Source organism: Aythya marila (assembly GCF_965140915.1).
Source record: "Aythya marila genome assembly, chromosome: 19".
Lineage (NCBI taxonomy): Eukaryota > Metazoa > Chordata > Aves > Anseriformes > Anatidae > Aythya > Aythya marila.
Window position 1 is genome coordinate 10,414,790 of NC_139060.1, and position 15,031 is coordinate 10,429,820.

The 15,031-nt window shown below is 40.3% G+C and overlaps 1 protein-coding gene across 8 annotated transcripts in view; it reads right to left on the reverse strand.

Moving 5' to 3' along the window:
• DENND1A (DENN domain containing 1A) overlaps positions 1-15,031 on the reverse strand; it is a 189,836-nt gene that overhangs the window by 108,125 nt on the left and 66,680 nt on the right. For all 8 annotated transcript variants that reach the window (XM_082775626.1, XM_082775623.1, XM_082775625.1 and 5 more), the window contains 3 exons: positions 5,808-5,877; positions 5,195-5,275; positions 3,010-3,063 (listed from right to left, as the gene is read on the reverse strand). In XM_082775626.1, the coding sequence (XP_082631752.1) occupies positions 3,010-3,063; positions 5,195-5,275; positions 5,808-5,877 (205 nt within the window). The remainder of the gene's footprint in view (positions 1-3,009; positions 3,064-5,194; positions 5,276-5,807; positions 5,878-15,031) is intronic.

The window sequence follows — 15,031 nt, forward strand, 5'->3', positions numbered from 1 at the left end:
ATGTAGAATTTTGAATAAAGCAGGCCAATTGATTAAAATCTATGGAGATTTATGCTCATTTAATATCCTTGAACTATTACATCATATGCTGCAATTCTACATGAAAGTTACATTAATGGACAGATAAAATTCTCATAATGAATTATGTGGTATTTAAATACATAAAATATACCTGAGCAATAGAAGATGATGAACTGCAACAAGAGTTAGAACAATGGATTTGATTTTTAATATTTTTCTTTCTTACAAGCCCTGTCTTTTAAAACTAGGGTGTGCAGATATGGGTACAGATACGTGTTATCTGAATGAAATGTTCTTCCAGTTCTATTCCCAGAGGTGCCCTGGTTCACCCCAGACGCTGCTGAGAGTCCATCCTTCACAGTGACATCAGGGCAAGGGATACCTACAGTGAAACAGTCACGTTCTCTCTGAGGCACATCAGCACCACTCAATGATTCAAAGAGGACGCTTTTTAGCATCACATGGCACTCCTTCCCATGAAAGCTGAACATTCAGCTTTCAAAGGGTTTCCAACTCCTTCTGGCCCAAGGCCTCTGCTTTTATAACAGCCTTTGATTCATGAGCATTCATCACGTCTCCTGCTCAAATGTTTTGGGAAGCTGACTCATACCTTTGAATATAGAGCGAACATCACGAGCAGACATAACCAACAGAGCATAAATACAGCTATACTTTGTGAAGCCTTCACTGTGTAGTGTGTATGTTATTAAGCTGCTCTGTATCAGTTAAAGAAGGCACAAGCCAGAAGACCTACTTTTAAACCCTGTCACTGGTTACTTACCATTACTAGCTCATTTCTCTCTGCTCTCTAATTTACCAGCCTGTAAACTGGAAATTAACTTCATTCCTTATTCTCCAGGTGATTTGAGACTTAGCAAACAAAAACTGTTAAAGTTTGAGATGAGTAGTATAAAAGAGATTAACATAAAATATTCCCCCTATAAACAAGTAACCATGTCTGGATTAGAACAGAGAATACACTAGATTGATAGCTGGTTTAGATTTAAGAACTGACTCTGGAACTACCTCTAATGTATCGTATTTCTAGAAAAATAAAGTGCCTTAGAGCAAAACCTATATCTATTGAGTTTACTGAGAGGATACATGTCAGCACGAAAAGTCTACAACACAGAAAAGCTAGCAACAACATTTTTAAACAAAAATAAAAAGCCCCAAGTATAATCTGTTATACAAACCATCCACGAATGAGAAATAATGTCTTGATGATTCCCTTTTCTTTCTTTCATGCCATAAACTGAGGTTTATGGTGCTAAGACAGACCTCAAAATACTCAGGGAAGAAAACTGAGATGTCAGACATAGAAAATTGGCTAAGAGACATGGCAGGAGCATATTAAAGAATATCTAAGAGAAGCAAATGCCAGCACTGTCTTCCCACAGGCCTATCATCTGGTTAGAAATCTGAGGCATGCTGAAAAGCATACAAGACAATTTTGTGATGCTTAAAATGTCTCAGAAAAAGTGGCCCTAAATAAACAGGTATGTTTAACATTTTCAGAAAACTACCTAACAAACAAACTATATTTGCTGGTCTCCTATGTCATTCTTTCAGAAAGGTCTCACTGAATGACTATTAGATCTGTTTTTGTTTTTGTTTCGTCCATATCAATTTATAAATTAGTACTTTGTCCTTAATAAGTTTCAACTTAAAATCACAAATACAAACTTCTGAATGCTGATGTATAAATATGATACAGAAGGAAGATGTTAATACAAAGAAAGAATGACAGCCTGAGCAGTTCCAGCTAATAACATAGCTTTGAAGCAGCAGAAGAGCCTATAAACCTACATGTTCCTCTGAATCAATACAAAATGGTTTAAGTAAGGATATATGATATCTGAATTCTGACAGCATCTTGAAGAACAAGCCAAGTTAATACCAAACTTGTATTTGATACTCCATAATTATTATATGTTTGAAACATTGAATTTTTTCACTGAAGATACCGAGTATCTAGATTATATCCTTGATTGATTTTAATAAGACCACTTTAATAAATAAAAAAATAAAAAAGCAATAAAATATTGTTCTGAAACATTTTTTTTTTAAATAAAAACTATTTCAAACCAGTATGTTCTAATAGGTCAAAATAATTGCTTTCCAGATTTAGTTTTTAATTTCAGCTTCTAACATATCAAGAAAACCAATGAGACTATGGAAACAGCATGAGGTCAAAAAGTAGAGAACAAAACTTGAGTCTGGATGCAGAAGATAAAAATTATAAATGTGAAATCATTCAGCTTATTCTGGTCATCTTGATAAAGGGATTAAATTCCTTTCTATCCAAATTCTACATTTTTATATAAAGGAGGTCTCATGTAGTACTCACATAAATGGTAACCAAAACTGTCTTGGGATTATTTTCAAGAATATTTCATAGACTTATTGTAAAGAGCTATCTGTCATGCAAATTAACACCATCATTTTTCTCTCATTTTTTTTTGAAACACCACAATGCCTTCACATACAGACAGTTACCAAATCCATGTTCTTTGCAAATTTTGAGCAGGCTAAAACTACAGATGTATAATTTAAATTTTCTCATTTATTACGACCAAGAAATTATGGAGGCAGTAATAATAGTGATAGTAATAAATGGCTTCATGTTTTTTGTATAACTACCTTGACTTATAGCTTAAGATAATTATTCTGTCAATTTCCCAGTCATGGGTCAAATTTGGTCATTTGATATCTTTGCTTAATTTGAATGGCAAATATTAAAAACTCTCCTCTGTTACAATGTACTTCAAGAGGCCTTTTACTTATGTACTTCTGCAGTTGGAAACACAATTCTCCCCAAGACACACTACTTAGTATAAATTAGCCACTTAAAATCTACTTCAACAACTAGCAATATTTTACAGAATACAATGTATTACCAAGCCAAACAGAGGTAAGGCTAGTCATTTATTTTACTGCTGATATTAAAAAGAAATGGCAAAGTGCCTGGTCCTCTGCAGTACTCACATTTTCAGGTATACTAGGAAGCTCTCTGATGTCAGGCACAGTAAAGTAGGAGTGCTATAAAAGAAGAAAAGAGAGTGATTATTTTCATACTGTCAAAAGCAATCTGAATTTATTGCTTCATATTAGTAAGAGCAGTAATAGTAGTTGCTCAGCTAAGTAAAATTGATAGAACATTTGTTACCAACTACCAATATGACCTGTTTGTCCTGGATTTCAAAAGCTGGAATCTCAGATCACAAATGCAATACAAAATGGAATCAGATAGGATGTACCAAATGCTCCTGAAAAGACGGATTCCATTGTTTTGTTCTGTAGAGACACTGCCACAGACTTGCACAATGTATGATATATGCCAAGAAAATTCTAAGGTAGTCCATAACTCAGACCAACTTCCCTCAGACCACTGCAAGTTGCATGATGATCTACAGGAAACAACGGCAAGCAGGTCCTTTTCTGACGAACAGCATTAGTAGGTTTGATTAAAGACAATAGTGATGTTATGGAAATTTACTGAGAAATACTTCTTAAGTTTTAGCCTATCTGAAACATATTAGTGAAGTAATACATTCCTTAAAGAATTTGAAAGACTACCAGTTTCTCAGTTTTACAGCCGATTATATTGCTACTTGTTTTAAGTGTCTGCATTCCAAGAAACCAGTTTTACTCTAGTTCCCATTCTGGTAACACACAACTTGCATGATTCTTGGTTATGGCGCTGGGAAAGGAAAAGAAAGCATATAACTAAGGTGTTTCTGTAAACTGATGTTTATGCAACTCACAGTATGTTCAACATTTTCACAATTTGTCTTAGGACTATTTATTAATTACTTGCTGAAACTTTAAAGACTGTTACAGTCCTGGCACAGTTCCAGAGTTGGCACAATTTTCTTTTATATACATTTCATACATTTCAGAGCTTCGTGAACAGTCTATAACCTGCAACAGACACTAGATGTATAAACACAAACTTTTGCTTTTTGATATTTTATTGTTTTACTTTGGCTGGGAAGATGCAATGAAAGGACACAGCAAGAGAATACACAACAACATCACAAACAGTGGCCTCACCACAATTGCAAACAGGCTTGCAAACAGCCAAAATAAAACGCGTTAAGGTATCGCAGCACACAGTCCCTTGGCTGCTTCTCCATATCCTTTCTTGCTTCATTGCCCACGAAATGTCTGGGGGCAAGGGGAGACCAGCAGCATTCCTTGAAACCACTGGTATGAAAGAACTGAAATATCCCAAATGATCCTCGGCTTTCAAGACAGCTCTTCCCCTTGGTCAAACAGAAACACTGTTCATAAAACAGCCAGCCTCCAAAGGGCTGGGACATTTCTACTGCCAGCTGGTGACCTAGCAAGGCCAAACAACTGTTACCTGTCAACTGACATTACAGGGCAAAGTGATGAGAGTAAGCTGCTCGTTGCCAAAAAATACTTTAGAAGAAGGAGTAAAGGAAATGAGAGAGGGAGAAGAGAACTGCAGCTACACACACCGCTAGTTTCACGCGAACTCTAAATACTAATTGGCAACTGCAGCAATGTGCATCTTTAGTGTTTTCCCACAACAACCTGGAACATCAGGTTATTGTGCAAAACTTAATCTGAATAAAAACAAAAACAAAACAAACAACAGACTAACTGCAAAACACAATCCCATCTATAAAATCCCACCTCTATTCTTTCAGTGTTCTTAAAAGATACAAAAATGAAATAAAACCTTATTTGGGTGAGTCTTTTTCCTAGAGGAAAGAGGAGTAAAAGGAAAATTTGATAAAGTTAATACTCAAAATGCTGCTATGGCAGGTACGTGACTGCTCTCCAGTCTTGTCCCCCTTGCACACTCGCAGGGTCTGAGTTCTGCAGAAGTGTGGACAATAAATGTCATGCTGCTGCTCTGTGACCTCTAGCAGGTCGCAAATGATCTGGTGAGACATTTCCATGGGGAATACACACACTCTTCCTCCAGTCAAAGAACAGCATTTCAAAGACATTTCAGGTTAAGGAAAGGGAAACAGAGGGCCCCAAATGTGAAAAGGGGAATTTCACAGCTCTGAGTCCTCACAGGAAAACAACATCTGTATACCAAGTTCCAAAAAGGAAAATTGCTTTTGACATTCTTCTATTATGATATACAATGAAAATTACACACCTTACTTCACGTCCCTCTCACTTCACTTACCACTCCAAGATGAACAGAGGTTCCCGGCTCAGGGATGGTGAGCTTATGTAGTGTCTCAAGGAGCTCGCTCCTTTGATTATCCTGAAAAAAGAAGAAAGCAAAGCAAAGCAAAACAAAACAAAAACAAAGGAACACTAAGTAGGAATTGCTACAAGCTAAACCCCAAGATGGAAGGACAGTGTTTGTGATTTGGGGAGCTAGAGAATTTTGAGGTATTGGAATGGTCTGACACATCTGACTACAAACAGAAATAAATGGAGTTTCCTCTGATGGCTGGTTTTATAACACAATTCATTTATTTTTTTTAGATTTGTGAATGCAGTTCAGGTAATCAAAGGTGTGTGAAGTATGGACGGCTGCAGGAAGACCATGTGTTGGATCCATAGTTATATTCTCGGATGTTATAATCTAAAAGCATATTTGTTTTTCATAGGCATTTGTGAAACTTTCAGCCTAGCTGAATATGGACTTCCATGTTATTGTACAGCAGAGATTCCTAATTCACTCAGCCATCTCTGATCTGAGCACTTCTTAAAACAGCTTGTTTGTTATCCTCTCTCCCTCATTTGATATTGGGGCAGGGAAGAGAAGGGTTAGTACTTTAGAATAATACCTGTCCTTTTGCTGAATAATCTGCCAAGACATTGAGCAGCTTATAAAAGACTTCAAACCATGGGAGGTAACTAAAACAAAAAACAAACAAAAAACAGGAAGAAAAGGTATACATTCAACTTGTTGTATTTCAATTAATAAATCCAAGATTGCTAGCTTATATATATATATATATTTATATATATATACACACATATATATACATCCTCAACAACAGCATCTACTGGACATGACACTATAAATATCTGTTAGGAAAGCCACATTGGACCTTTTGTCTGAAGGAGAAGACAGCCAGAAGGCTGAAGCATCCCTTTATTTTGGGAACTGAGCATCAGCAATTACTCTTTCCCCGAGTTTCCTGCCACTTATGGCCACTAGGCTTAAAATAAAGCACTGGCTGTAAATAAACTTTGGTGTCAGGCAGGTCAATGCTGGAAGTCCACAGGAATTTCTTCTCACCCTATTTCCAACAAACACACAGTCCAATGGAAGTTTTTAAACCTATAAGATTTGAGTAGACAAATTTATCTGTGTTATGTATGGTGGAACAATTTTTTTTTTTTTATTTCCCAAAATATATGATTAATAACTAGTATTCAGTACAGTTCCTGAGGATCTAGCAAACTGAATATAAGCAGTTGTTTTGGTTTTGAATCCTGGTATTACCAGATTTTCTTTTATATATAATTATTTTTTTACATTGCATAACCAATACTTTGACTTTTTAAAAATAAAATGCTGTAACTACAGCTGTCAGATCTTATTCCACATCACATATCACCGTATTTACCCCAGTTACCTTAGTTAGGTAGAACAGAAACTAAGAAAATTTGCACGCAACTTATAAAAGTAATAGAGAAGCAAAATTTAAAGACACAAAAATGCAGAAAATCCTATCCTTTCCATTTACTTTACTTTCCCATTCTATACAATAAAACAGCTAAGAGGTTACTTTTCATGACAGTATGCTCGGTATGACTTTGTACCATTTCTTCATGGCACAGTTCTTTATCTCCATTCCTTTCTAAACCCAGCAAGGAATTTCCCCTCAGCTGTAGCGAATAGGAAGAAGTTTGCATGACGCACAAACTGCCTCTTCTTTTAATCACAGATGCTTTCTGAAGCAAATGGATTCTATTTTGATATAGTTAGACAGGATTTAAAGTTTGTATAAAATATGACTACATCCTGACATCTCTGAAGAACCGAGTGCCCCATGGTTCCCGACTGTACAGCTTGGGGTGATAAATGAGGTGAGAAGCTATATACGAGACAGATAAAGTGAACGGCACTCCATCACGAACAGTTGTTTGAAGCCTGAAAATGCTACTGTAAAATGTAAGTAGCTTATCAAAATATGCTGATAAGGAACTTAACTTTTCATGTTATATGACAGTATTATCATTTAAATTAATATGCTCTAAGCATCTTTACAAACTGTGTATTAGAATAGAGCAGAAAGACAGACAATTACCACTTTAAACAGCATTTAAGCTTGGCATGTATCGTAAACATTCAAGAAGGATTAGTCAGAAGATAAGTTTCTTTCTTTCTGTTTAGTTAAATAAACTTCAGCTGAGTTAAAAGCTATTACCAGAGTAACAAGAAATCCTTTCGAAACATATCTGCTAAGTAGAGATTAAGAACTTGGTAAACAAAGCCTTGCAACTATCTAACAGAAGACAGTCTAAAGATGAAAAAACAGAAAGCCAAGATGACAGAAAGCTCCCTAACGGTACGTAAACCTAACCTTATTTCAGGAAGGCATATTTAAAGTTCTGCTTAATTGCTCAGGAAATCAGTTGATATTTGAAGCAGACTTCAGCACAACCCAATGCACAGGGGGATTTACGCAGCTTTTGCTTGAGAGGTGCATGACAGCACCAGCAGCAGCAACAGAAGAAACACCCCAAAAAGCCACAAAAGCTGCTGTTTCAAGTAGAAAGTTTATGAACAAATGAACTACAGCCAATACTAAGTAGTTTTGCCAAATAAATGTATTTATAAAAGATCTAAATATTTAGTATGGGTTCATACAAAGCACCGACTTTAACCACGTGACATAGCCAACATTTCACATCATGAACTGCTATCAGTTTAAGCTCTAACACCTTGCCCTACTGTAATATCCACATACTTATCATGCCTATTACAAATGACTTGCATAGAAATGTATTAGTACTGCAAGAAGTCACACTCCTAGAATCAGTGGGGGGGGGGGGTTCATTCTGCTTTTAAACAACCAAAGGGGTGTATAAGAAACCTTAGAAATAAATTAAATAGATTTAAAATGTTAAAGGCCTAGAGTCCTTAGGGCGTTTAGGCAACTCAGTATCCTTTACAGAATTTGGTGGAAATCTGAGCAAAGTATCTTGGTGGACTGCACTATAAAGAATGTAGACGAGATTATTTTCCTTAGTTACTATACAGGTTATATGTGTACAAATATATATACAGCATAAATATATATATATATATCTGACGTATTTCCTTATTACTCCTGAATTGTGACTTCAGTTTTCAGTTCTTTTTTAACCTTCTGGAAGGAACAATAACATGAAACTCAAAACATACTAGTACAGTGGTCTCATTTTAATGACCATTGGTATTTGGAGATCCACACACATTGAAAACTTGGTTCAATAGGGCTGTAAACCAGGCACCTTAAACAACTGAACAAAACCTTCCAGCCCTGAAGGGTTCCAGCACGATTTTCACATGAAAGGGAATCCTTAGGAATCCCATCTTACTTCTAGATTTCTTCAAACGCGATGTTGTTACGCTTCTACATACATACTTATTTTCAGAATATATTTATTAAAAACCACAGAAGACTACAGTCCTCAAGATGTCACAAAGTTATCTGGCAGTTCCAGTAAAAGAAGTTCTGCTCCGAGAGCAAAGGAAGTCCTCTGCAACCCCCGTGAGACCTCCCGGTTTCACATCCCTCCTTCTCATGGCAGGATTCAAGACATCTCTCATCCCGAAGGCTTTGGGTTTCTTAGGAAACTAACTTCTGCTTCTACACTAACTTCGGAAGTCACTGCATTTCAGTAACCGATTCCATCACTTACTAATTTACCACTCCGGAGTGGAACAGTTCTGCTTCTTTTGGAGCCCACTGTGATCAGCTAACCTTGCAAAGGACCAAGAAATAGTTATCTGGAATTCCTTCCAGATATTTGCCGAGAGGAAAAAAGGTGTGGATTTTCTCTTACAAAAAGCAACTCCACGAGGCAGCCTTAAAACACCCGTCCTGCAGGAGCGGGAGAACCGAACTCGTTCTGCACGGCGGCAGCGAAGGAGCACAACTGGTAGCAGCGCTGCAGATTTATGGCTTATGACTTGCTCATATTTAATTTGTAACCAAACACTTCCCCTTCCTCTTAGCGACCTTAGAAGTTTTGATGAACTCTTGTTTTCACAGGTCAGAGGTTAAACAAAGGAAGGGAAGCACTCTGGAGTGAAATTGCCCAGAGCACCGCAGCGTGGGAGCGCGCCCCAACGCACCCACGTGCACGCGCACCCCGTGCCTCGCGCCGCCCCGGAGAGGCGTCAGGCTGGAGGCCCTCCGGGGAGCCGGAGTTCAGAGCCCCCAGTAAGCGTGAATCAGAGCACGGCTGAAGAGCAAACAAAAATAAGTGGGCAATAAAATTTATTTCAGTTTTACAATTTCCTCACCAAGACGCGTGAGGTGGGCGGGTGTATATCCCTATCTGTAGAGCAGTGCATTCGCCACAAATCACAAAAATGAAATCAAAGCCTGAGCAACGTGGGCTTTAGCTGAGGGACCGTTCAGCCCTCGGCCTTCCTCTCCGCAGAGCCTTCAGCGAGCAGCACGGCCCCGGCGCTGGAGCCTGGCCAGGCTGACGGGAAGCAAACCTGGGCACAGGAAAGCTGCTTATTGTGCTACATAAGGTCTGCACAACCTCCCCTGCACCAGTTGCACAGTACCTTATTCAGTAACTCATATGTCATCACCTTTTTAGTGCGCTCCTTGAAAGTACAAAACATCATTAGTTACATGTGTCATAGCAATTAGGGTCAGTCAAACCCTTAAGACAACAGAGCTGCGCTGCAGCTTGTAAATACAAACGTTTCCAAAGCGCAGCGCTCACAGAGCGCCGGTGCAAAACCAACAACTGACAGGCGAGGAGGCTGAGACAACAGGAAGGATCTTTATTTCCAAGATGTACAAAGAAGTGAACGAGCATGGTGCCACAGCGGGGCTGGATGGTTGCCCTACGAGAGGTCCACGTCCACCAGGGCTGCGAGGAGCAGCAGGGCCATGGGTGCCCAGCCACGAGCTGGGGCACTGGGGCAGGGGGACACTGGGGGGCTGCAACCCCACGCCCCACGGCCGCAGGAGCAAGGCGCAGTGCCCAACGCTGCTCTCCGCACCCAGCCCATACTTCAGAGGGGACATGGACCAGAAAATGTCATCACCTAATACGAACTGCTGCACAGATGAAAATGCTGCGCTGCAGCCAACTTAGCTTTGAATTTCTCAACATATTAATCTGCTCAGGTGTTTTAACATCTGAAAGGAAAAAACTACAACAGCAGCACATGGGAGGTCATGTTCCCTGACCCCCCGAAAGGGCGGCAGCCGGAGTTGGGGAACATCAAACTGACCTTCCTGCCACAAAGGGACTGCGCTGAGCTGTGCACACACACACACACACACAAACCGTGTGTAGGCAGCAGATGTGCACGCACACTCATGCCACAGCAAGGCTGTGGCTAGGATGTCTGAAGAGAACTTCCTCCAGTGACGATAAGTTTCATGATTGCCAATGAAATTAGGTGGAAAACTGCATTTCCAGGATCTTCCTACTCTCAATGGCTTAAAAGCCAACAAACCAAAAGGTAAAAGCACTGCTTGTAATCACTTTTTTCTTTTTTTTTTTAACTAAAAAGAAAGCCCACCTCCACATGGCTCACGCTCCAGAAGGCAGGGACACTTTCCACTAGACCAGGTTGCATTTTTGCATTATTCCCAGATTTGTTTTAAACCTCCCTTTGATTAATACCCACAGGTGATCTTTTCATGATCCCATGAGGCAGTTTTACAGTTCTGTAGGTTAAGCATGGGATTCATGTGCATTCTTTAGAAGTATTTAAACCCAATTTTAAAAAACTCGGCTCACACAGAAGTTACAGACCTTATGTAGCGTCTTCAGCCTTCACACTTGTCATTACCAAGAGCTTACTTTGGTGACACACCACTGTGTATTAGTAATAGAAGTCAATCAGAACTCCCCCTTTCCTGTTTTCCTACCCAGTGTGACCCCATCTAAGCAGCAGTGGTATCTCTCCCTCACACACAGACCCCAAGCTCACCAAACACCGACCCCTCACGAACCCGAACGTTCCCCAGATGGCTGCAGTGGCTCTTGCAGCAGAGTGGCAGTGACTCTTTGGAGTCTGGGGACGGGTTGCTGCTTTGGTTTTGTTGATTGTTTTTTGTTGTTGTAGAAAAGTTACAGATGCTAGTGGCAGTAAGTTTCCTGGATAGAACAAAATAGTTATGAAATGGAGCAGTTTGGCACATGGGGCTTGATTTCAAAAAGGCAGGATGCATCGGACAGTGTGGGAGCCCAGCGATCACCACTGAAGCTACAAGAGGAAGGATTCCAAAGTCTGAGCCTGTCAAGGAACCTCTCTTCTTAAACCATGCTGAAACCTATAAAGAAAGTGCTGGAAGAGAGTTCTAGATGTGGCAGACAATTGGAGTTCCCACTAGGTTTGAGACATCTGGCATCAGTTGAAATCCATCACATTTCATTTGGGGATCAAAGACTAGTGTTAAGTCTATCCCAGGTTGAAACAGCAGATCCTGAACACCCTTTTCATCCCGACACAAATTAATCCTTTTTCCTTGAGCAGAAAAACAGCTCCTTTTCATTAAAGCCCAATCGTCTATGCTTACTGACCTATGTACTCTACTACTACGTTTGAGTGGAAATTTCAGGACAATTACGAACTTTGTATTATAAATCAGAAGTGCTCCCTATGAGCAAAATAGGAGCCAGCTCACAATCATTTCATTCTCCGAACACTGAAGCTGCTGAACCAACATAAACTAATTCTAAAGCACACTGAGGTAAATAATACTTGGATTGTGTAGATGTGGAGGAAGCTACACTATCCTTGTCCCTTATCAAGAACACTGATAAACAGTTGGGGTTATAAATTTAGGATTTTATCTCAGATCCATACACAATCCAGATAGCACTACCTCTATAACACCATATGAAGTCTTTCCTCCTATTATTTCAGTGTTGCTGAATTATGTTTCCTATTGAAACAACATGCAGAAGTCAACTCACACAACTTCTCATCACTCTTACCTCTAAAACAGTCCCTGCTCCTCCAAGTACTGCTGCATAACCTGAGGGTCCCTGCCAGGTCTTGACTTTCGGAGGAAGCTGCCATGCAATCTTATTTGGGGAAATTTGTATTCATCTGCCAGCCAGTACTGGATGCTCTCATTCCTGACACGCGTTCCGTGAGCCATCCCAGAGCACCCCAGAAGCGATCCACTTGCGGAAGAGAAAGCGCATCCACCCGGTGCTTCAGCCACCTCCTCCCCACCTTTCTGATGCCAGGGACCTGGGCTTTCCCCAAGGTGATGCACCAACTCATTTTGTGTAAGCACTACAAGGGAAGCTTCCGAGCCAGTCAGCCAGGGCCAAAGGTAATAAAAAGTGACATGATTTAATTACTTCTGTTACAGTTGTTCAGCAACTAAAGGAGGTGTGACATGAAGCACTAATTAATTAAGTAAAATTGCTTTCTGGTCAGTAGGCAAGACCAGTGAACTAGCTGGGCTAGCATGCAGTATTCTTAGCTTTATCTAATTCCACTGGTAGCGATACATTGTATTATTAACACTTGACATTTTTTGTTGTGATCCTTCTCACTGATATTTTACAAAAGTGTTTTGACTTGCAATCATGGTTAAAGCTTTGGTAAAATTCTCAAAAAACTCTCTTTGACGTGCCTTCGTTATTCTTTAAATTCACTAAAAACTAGTTAAATTAGCATTGCCCTGCTTGCATTTTGGACTCCACAGGCAAGACCAACTAATAACACCTTTAACTTTGAATGATCGCCTAGATCCAAAGTAGGTCTCATTACAACCAACGAGGTGAAACACGCACCTTCAGAGGATTCACCTGGCCTCTCAGGTTTGTAGCATGAGTGTGAATCATACTCTGGAGCCTTGTCCTAGTTCAACTCATTTCTAGTTTTCCTGTAAAGACTATGACCAACAGGGTTCACAACTTCCTGCCCCCTCCGGTGAGCCTGAATCCCTCCCACCCCACGCAGGCCTAGGTGAAGGCGCTGAGCTCTGCACACCAAGCTCACAGTGCCAGAACTGCTCTAACTTCTGGAGCTGTACAAACAAGTTCACAAATTTTCTTACAGGATACAAACTTCAAAAACATGGAGGACTACATGCATTTAATTTAACTGCAATCTCAGCAAGACTTCTGCTTTGACCAGAGCTGGAAAACCTGACAAATAGCATGGACGTGGAAGCAGCTCATTGTGGAGAGCATTAATCCACTCCTGCAGATTTGGGAGCTTGGGACACATCACCTCTGTATTATCAGTGTTAGAATGGGAGTTCCCCAAACCTGTTGCTGCCTGCCTAAAGCATTTCCATACTCAGGTTCCTTTCCCTGTTCTCCCTACCCCTCACTCCCACGCGGCTCCTGGCAGCACAGCTCCGGGCAGCGCCTGCGGGACAGGAGTGCAGGGGGGGCCTTCACTGAGAGCGCTCCGCTTCCCACCCGGGATCATCAGAAAGGCAGAAGTAGGAAGCAGTGAAACATGTCACGAGTTCAACTGAGATGCATGTTTCAGTATTGCAGAACTTTGAACTTCAGAACTACGATGCTTTTTTCTAAAGAGCTTTGTTGCAATAGCGCTGCAGAACAAGCTTCCTTTGGCACCCTCCCAGCAGCGACCCGTCGGTGCAGGTTCTAGAGTGAGATTTGGAAGCATTTTACTATTACGCTCCTCATAATTCAAACTCTGTTTTGTGTCTGCTTTTATAGGTCATTGTTGGCCAGATGGAAAATATTAAGGAAAAAGGATTGCAACTAAATCATTCGGCTGTAGTCTGCTGCCAAAAGGCCCCAGGCTAACTACAAGCAGATTTGCAAGCAGGCTCTGCTCCGTTACAATCTGAGATCTGGCACATCCTTTGCCCTGACTAACAGCAGGAGGGCACAGGGCCAGCTGAGAGCAGCTACTGTGCCAAACAGACTGTGCAGGTCTTGCTGCTTGAATGCTTCCACAGAAAAGGAGAATCGATGGGACTCTTTTGTAAACAACTCCCTGTACTTTCTGGCTGCTACCAACTTCAGAAGTGGTATGATTTTATCCCTCTACAAAATTAATGTGAACACACAGCTTAGACACGTTACCAAAATCAACACGTAGAAAAATAAGCACCAGTGTTAAAGGATAACATCTAAACTTTCAACTAAGAATAGTGATGTATATACACACATACAAGGAAAAACTACATCGAAACATTTTTTCTCCAACACGTCGGACAATAAGAACAGTAACTAATGGCTAAACACTAGCCGAATAAAGTATTCTTAGTATATTCTTTGCAACCTCTCTTTTACAAGAAGGGACTGCAGAGCTGATGACTGGAAAACTTAATTTTAATGCTTATTTCTAAGATATGTATTTCCCAGGAGACACCTCATCTGCCATGCAGCTCGTGTATTCGATTATCAGTCAGCAGGTCCTGTTTGTGCAGGTAGCTCAGTGAAGAAGGATAAAAAAAAGGAGGGGGGGGCATTTTCCTAATACTAAACTTAGGCCTTATGCTTTCAACATTTTTCCCCAGATGCTCATTCTTTCAGTATCTGCCCCAACTGGACCAGATCGGGTATGGCTTTTCACAAGGGACAGGTTGGGGGTGGGGGTGGCAGGCAGGCAGGTTGGCATTAACATTTAATACTATTTTATAGCAATTTTTTCTTGCAATAAAAGTCAAACCTCAAACCTGATAGATGGGTATAAGTCATAGCTGTTTCCAGTGGAAGGTAACTGAAAAACTGATAGAAACAAGGGAAACTTCCATTTCAAACAGCAGCTGATCACATGCATTAAGCATCTATAGCAAAGACTCCGCATGTCCCGTTCAACCACAAGGCACGAGAAACAGGAACAAAGGTGTGCATGACAAGGCAG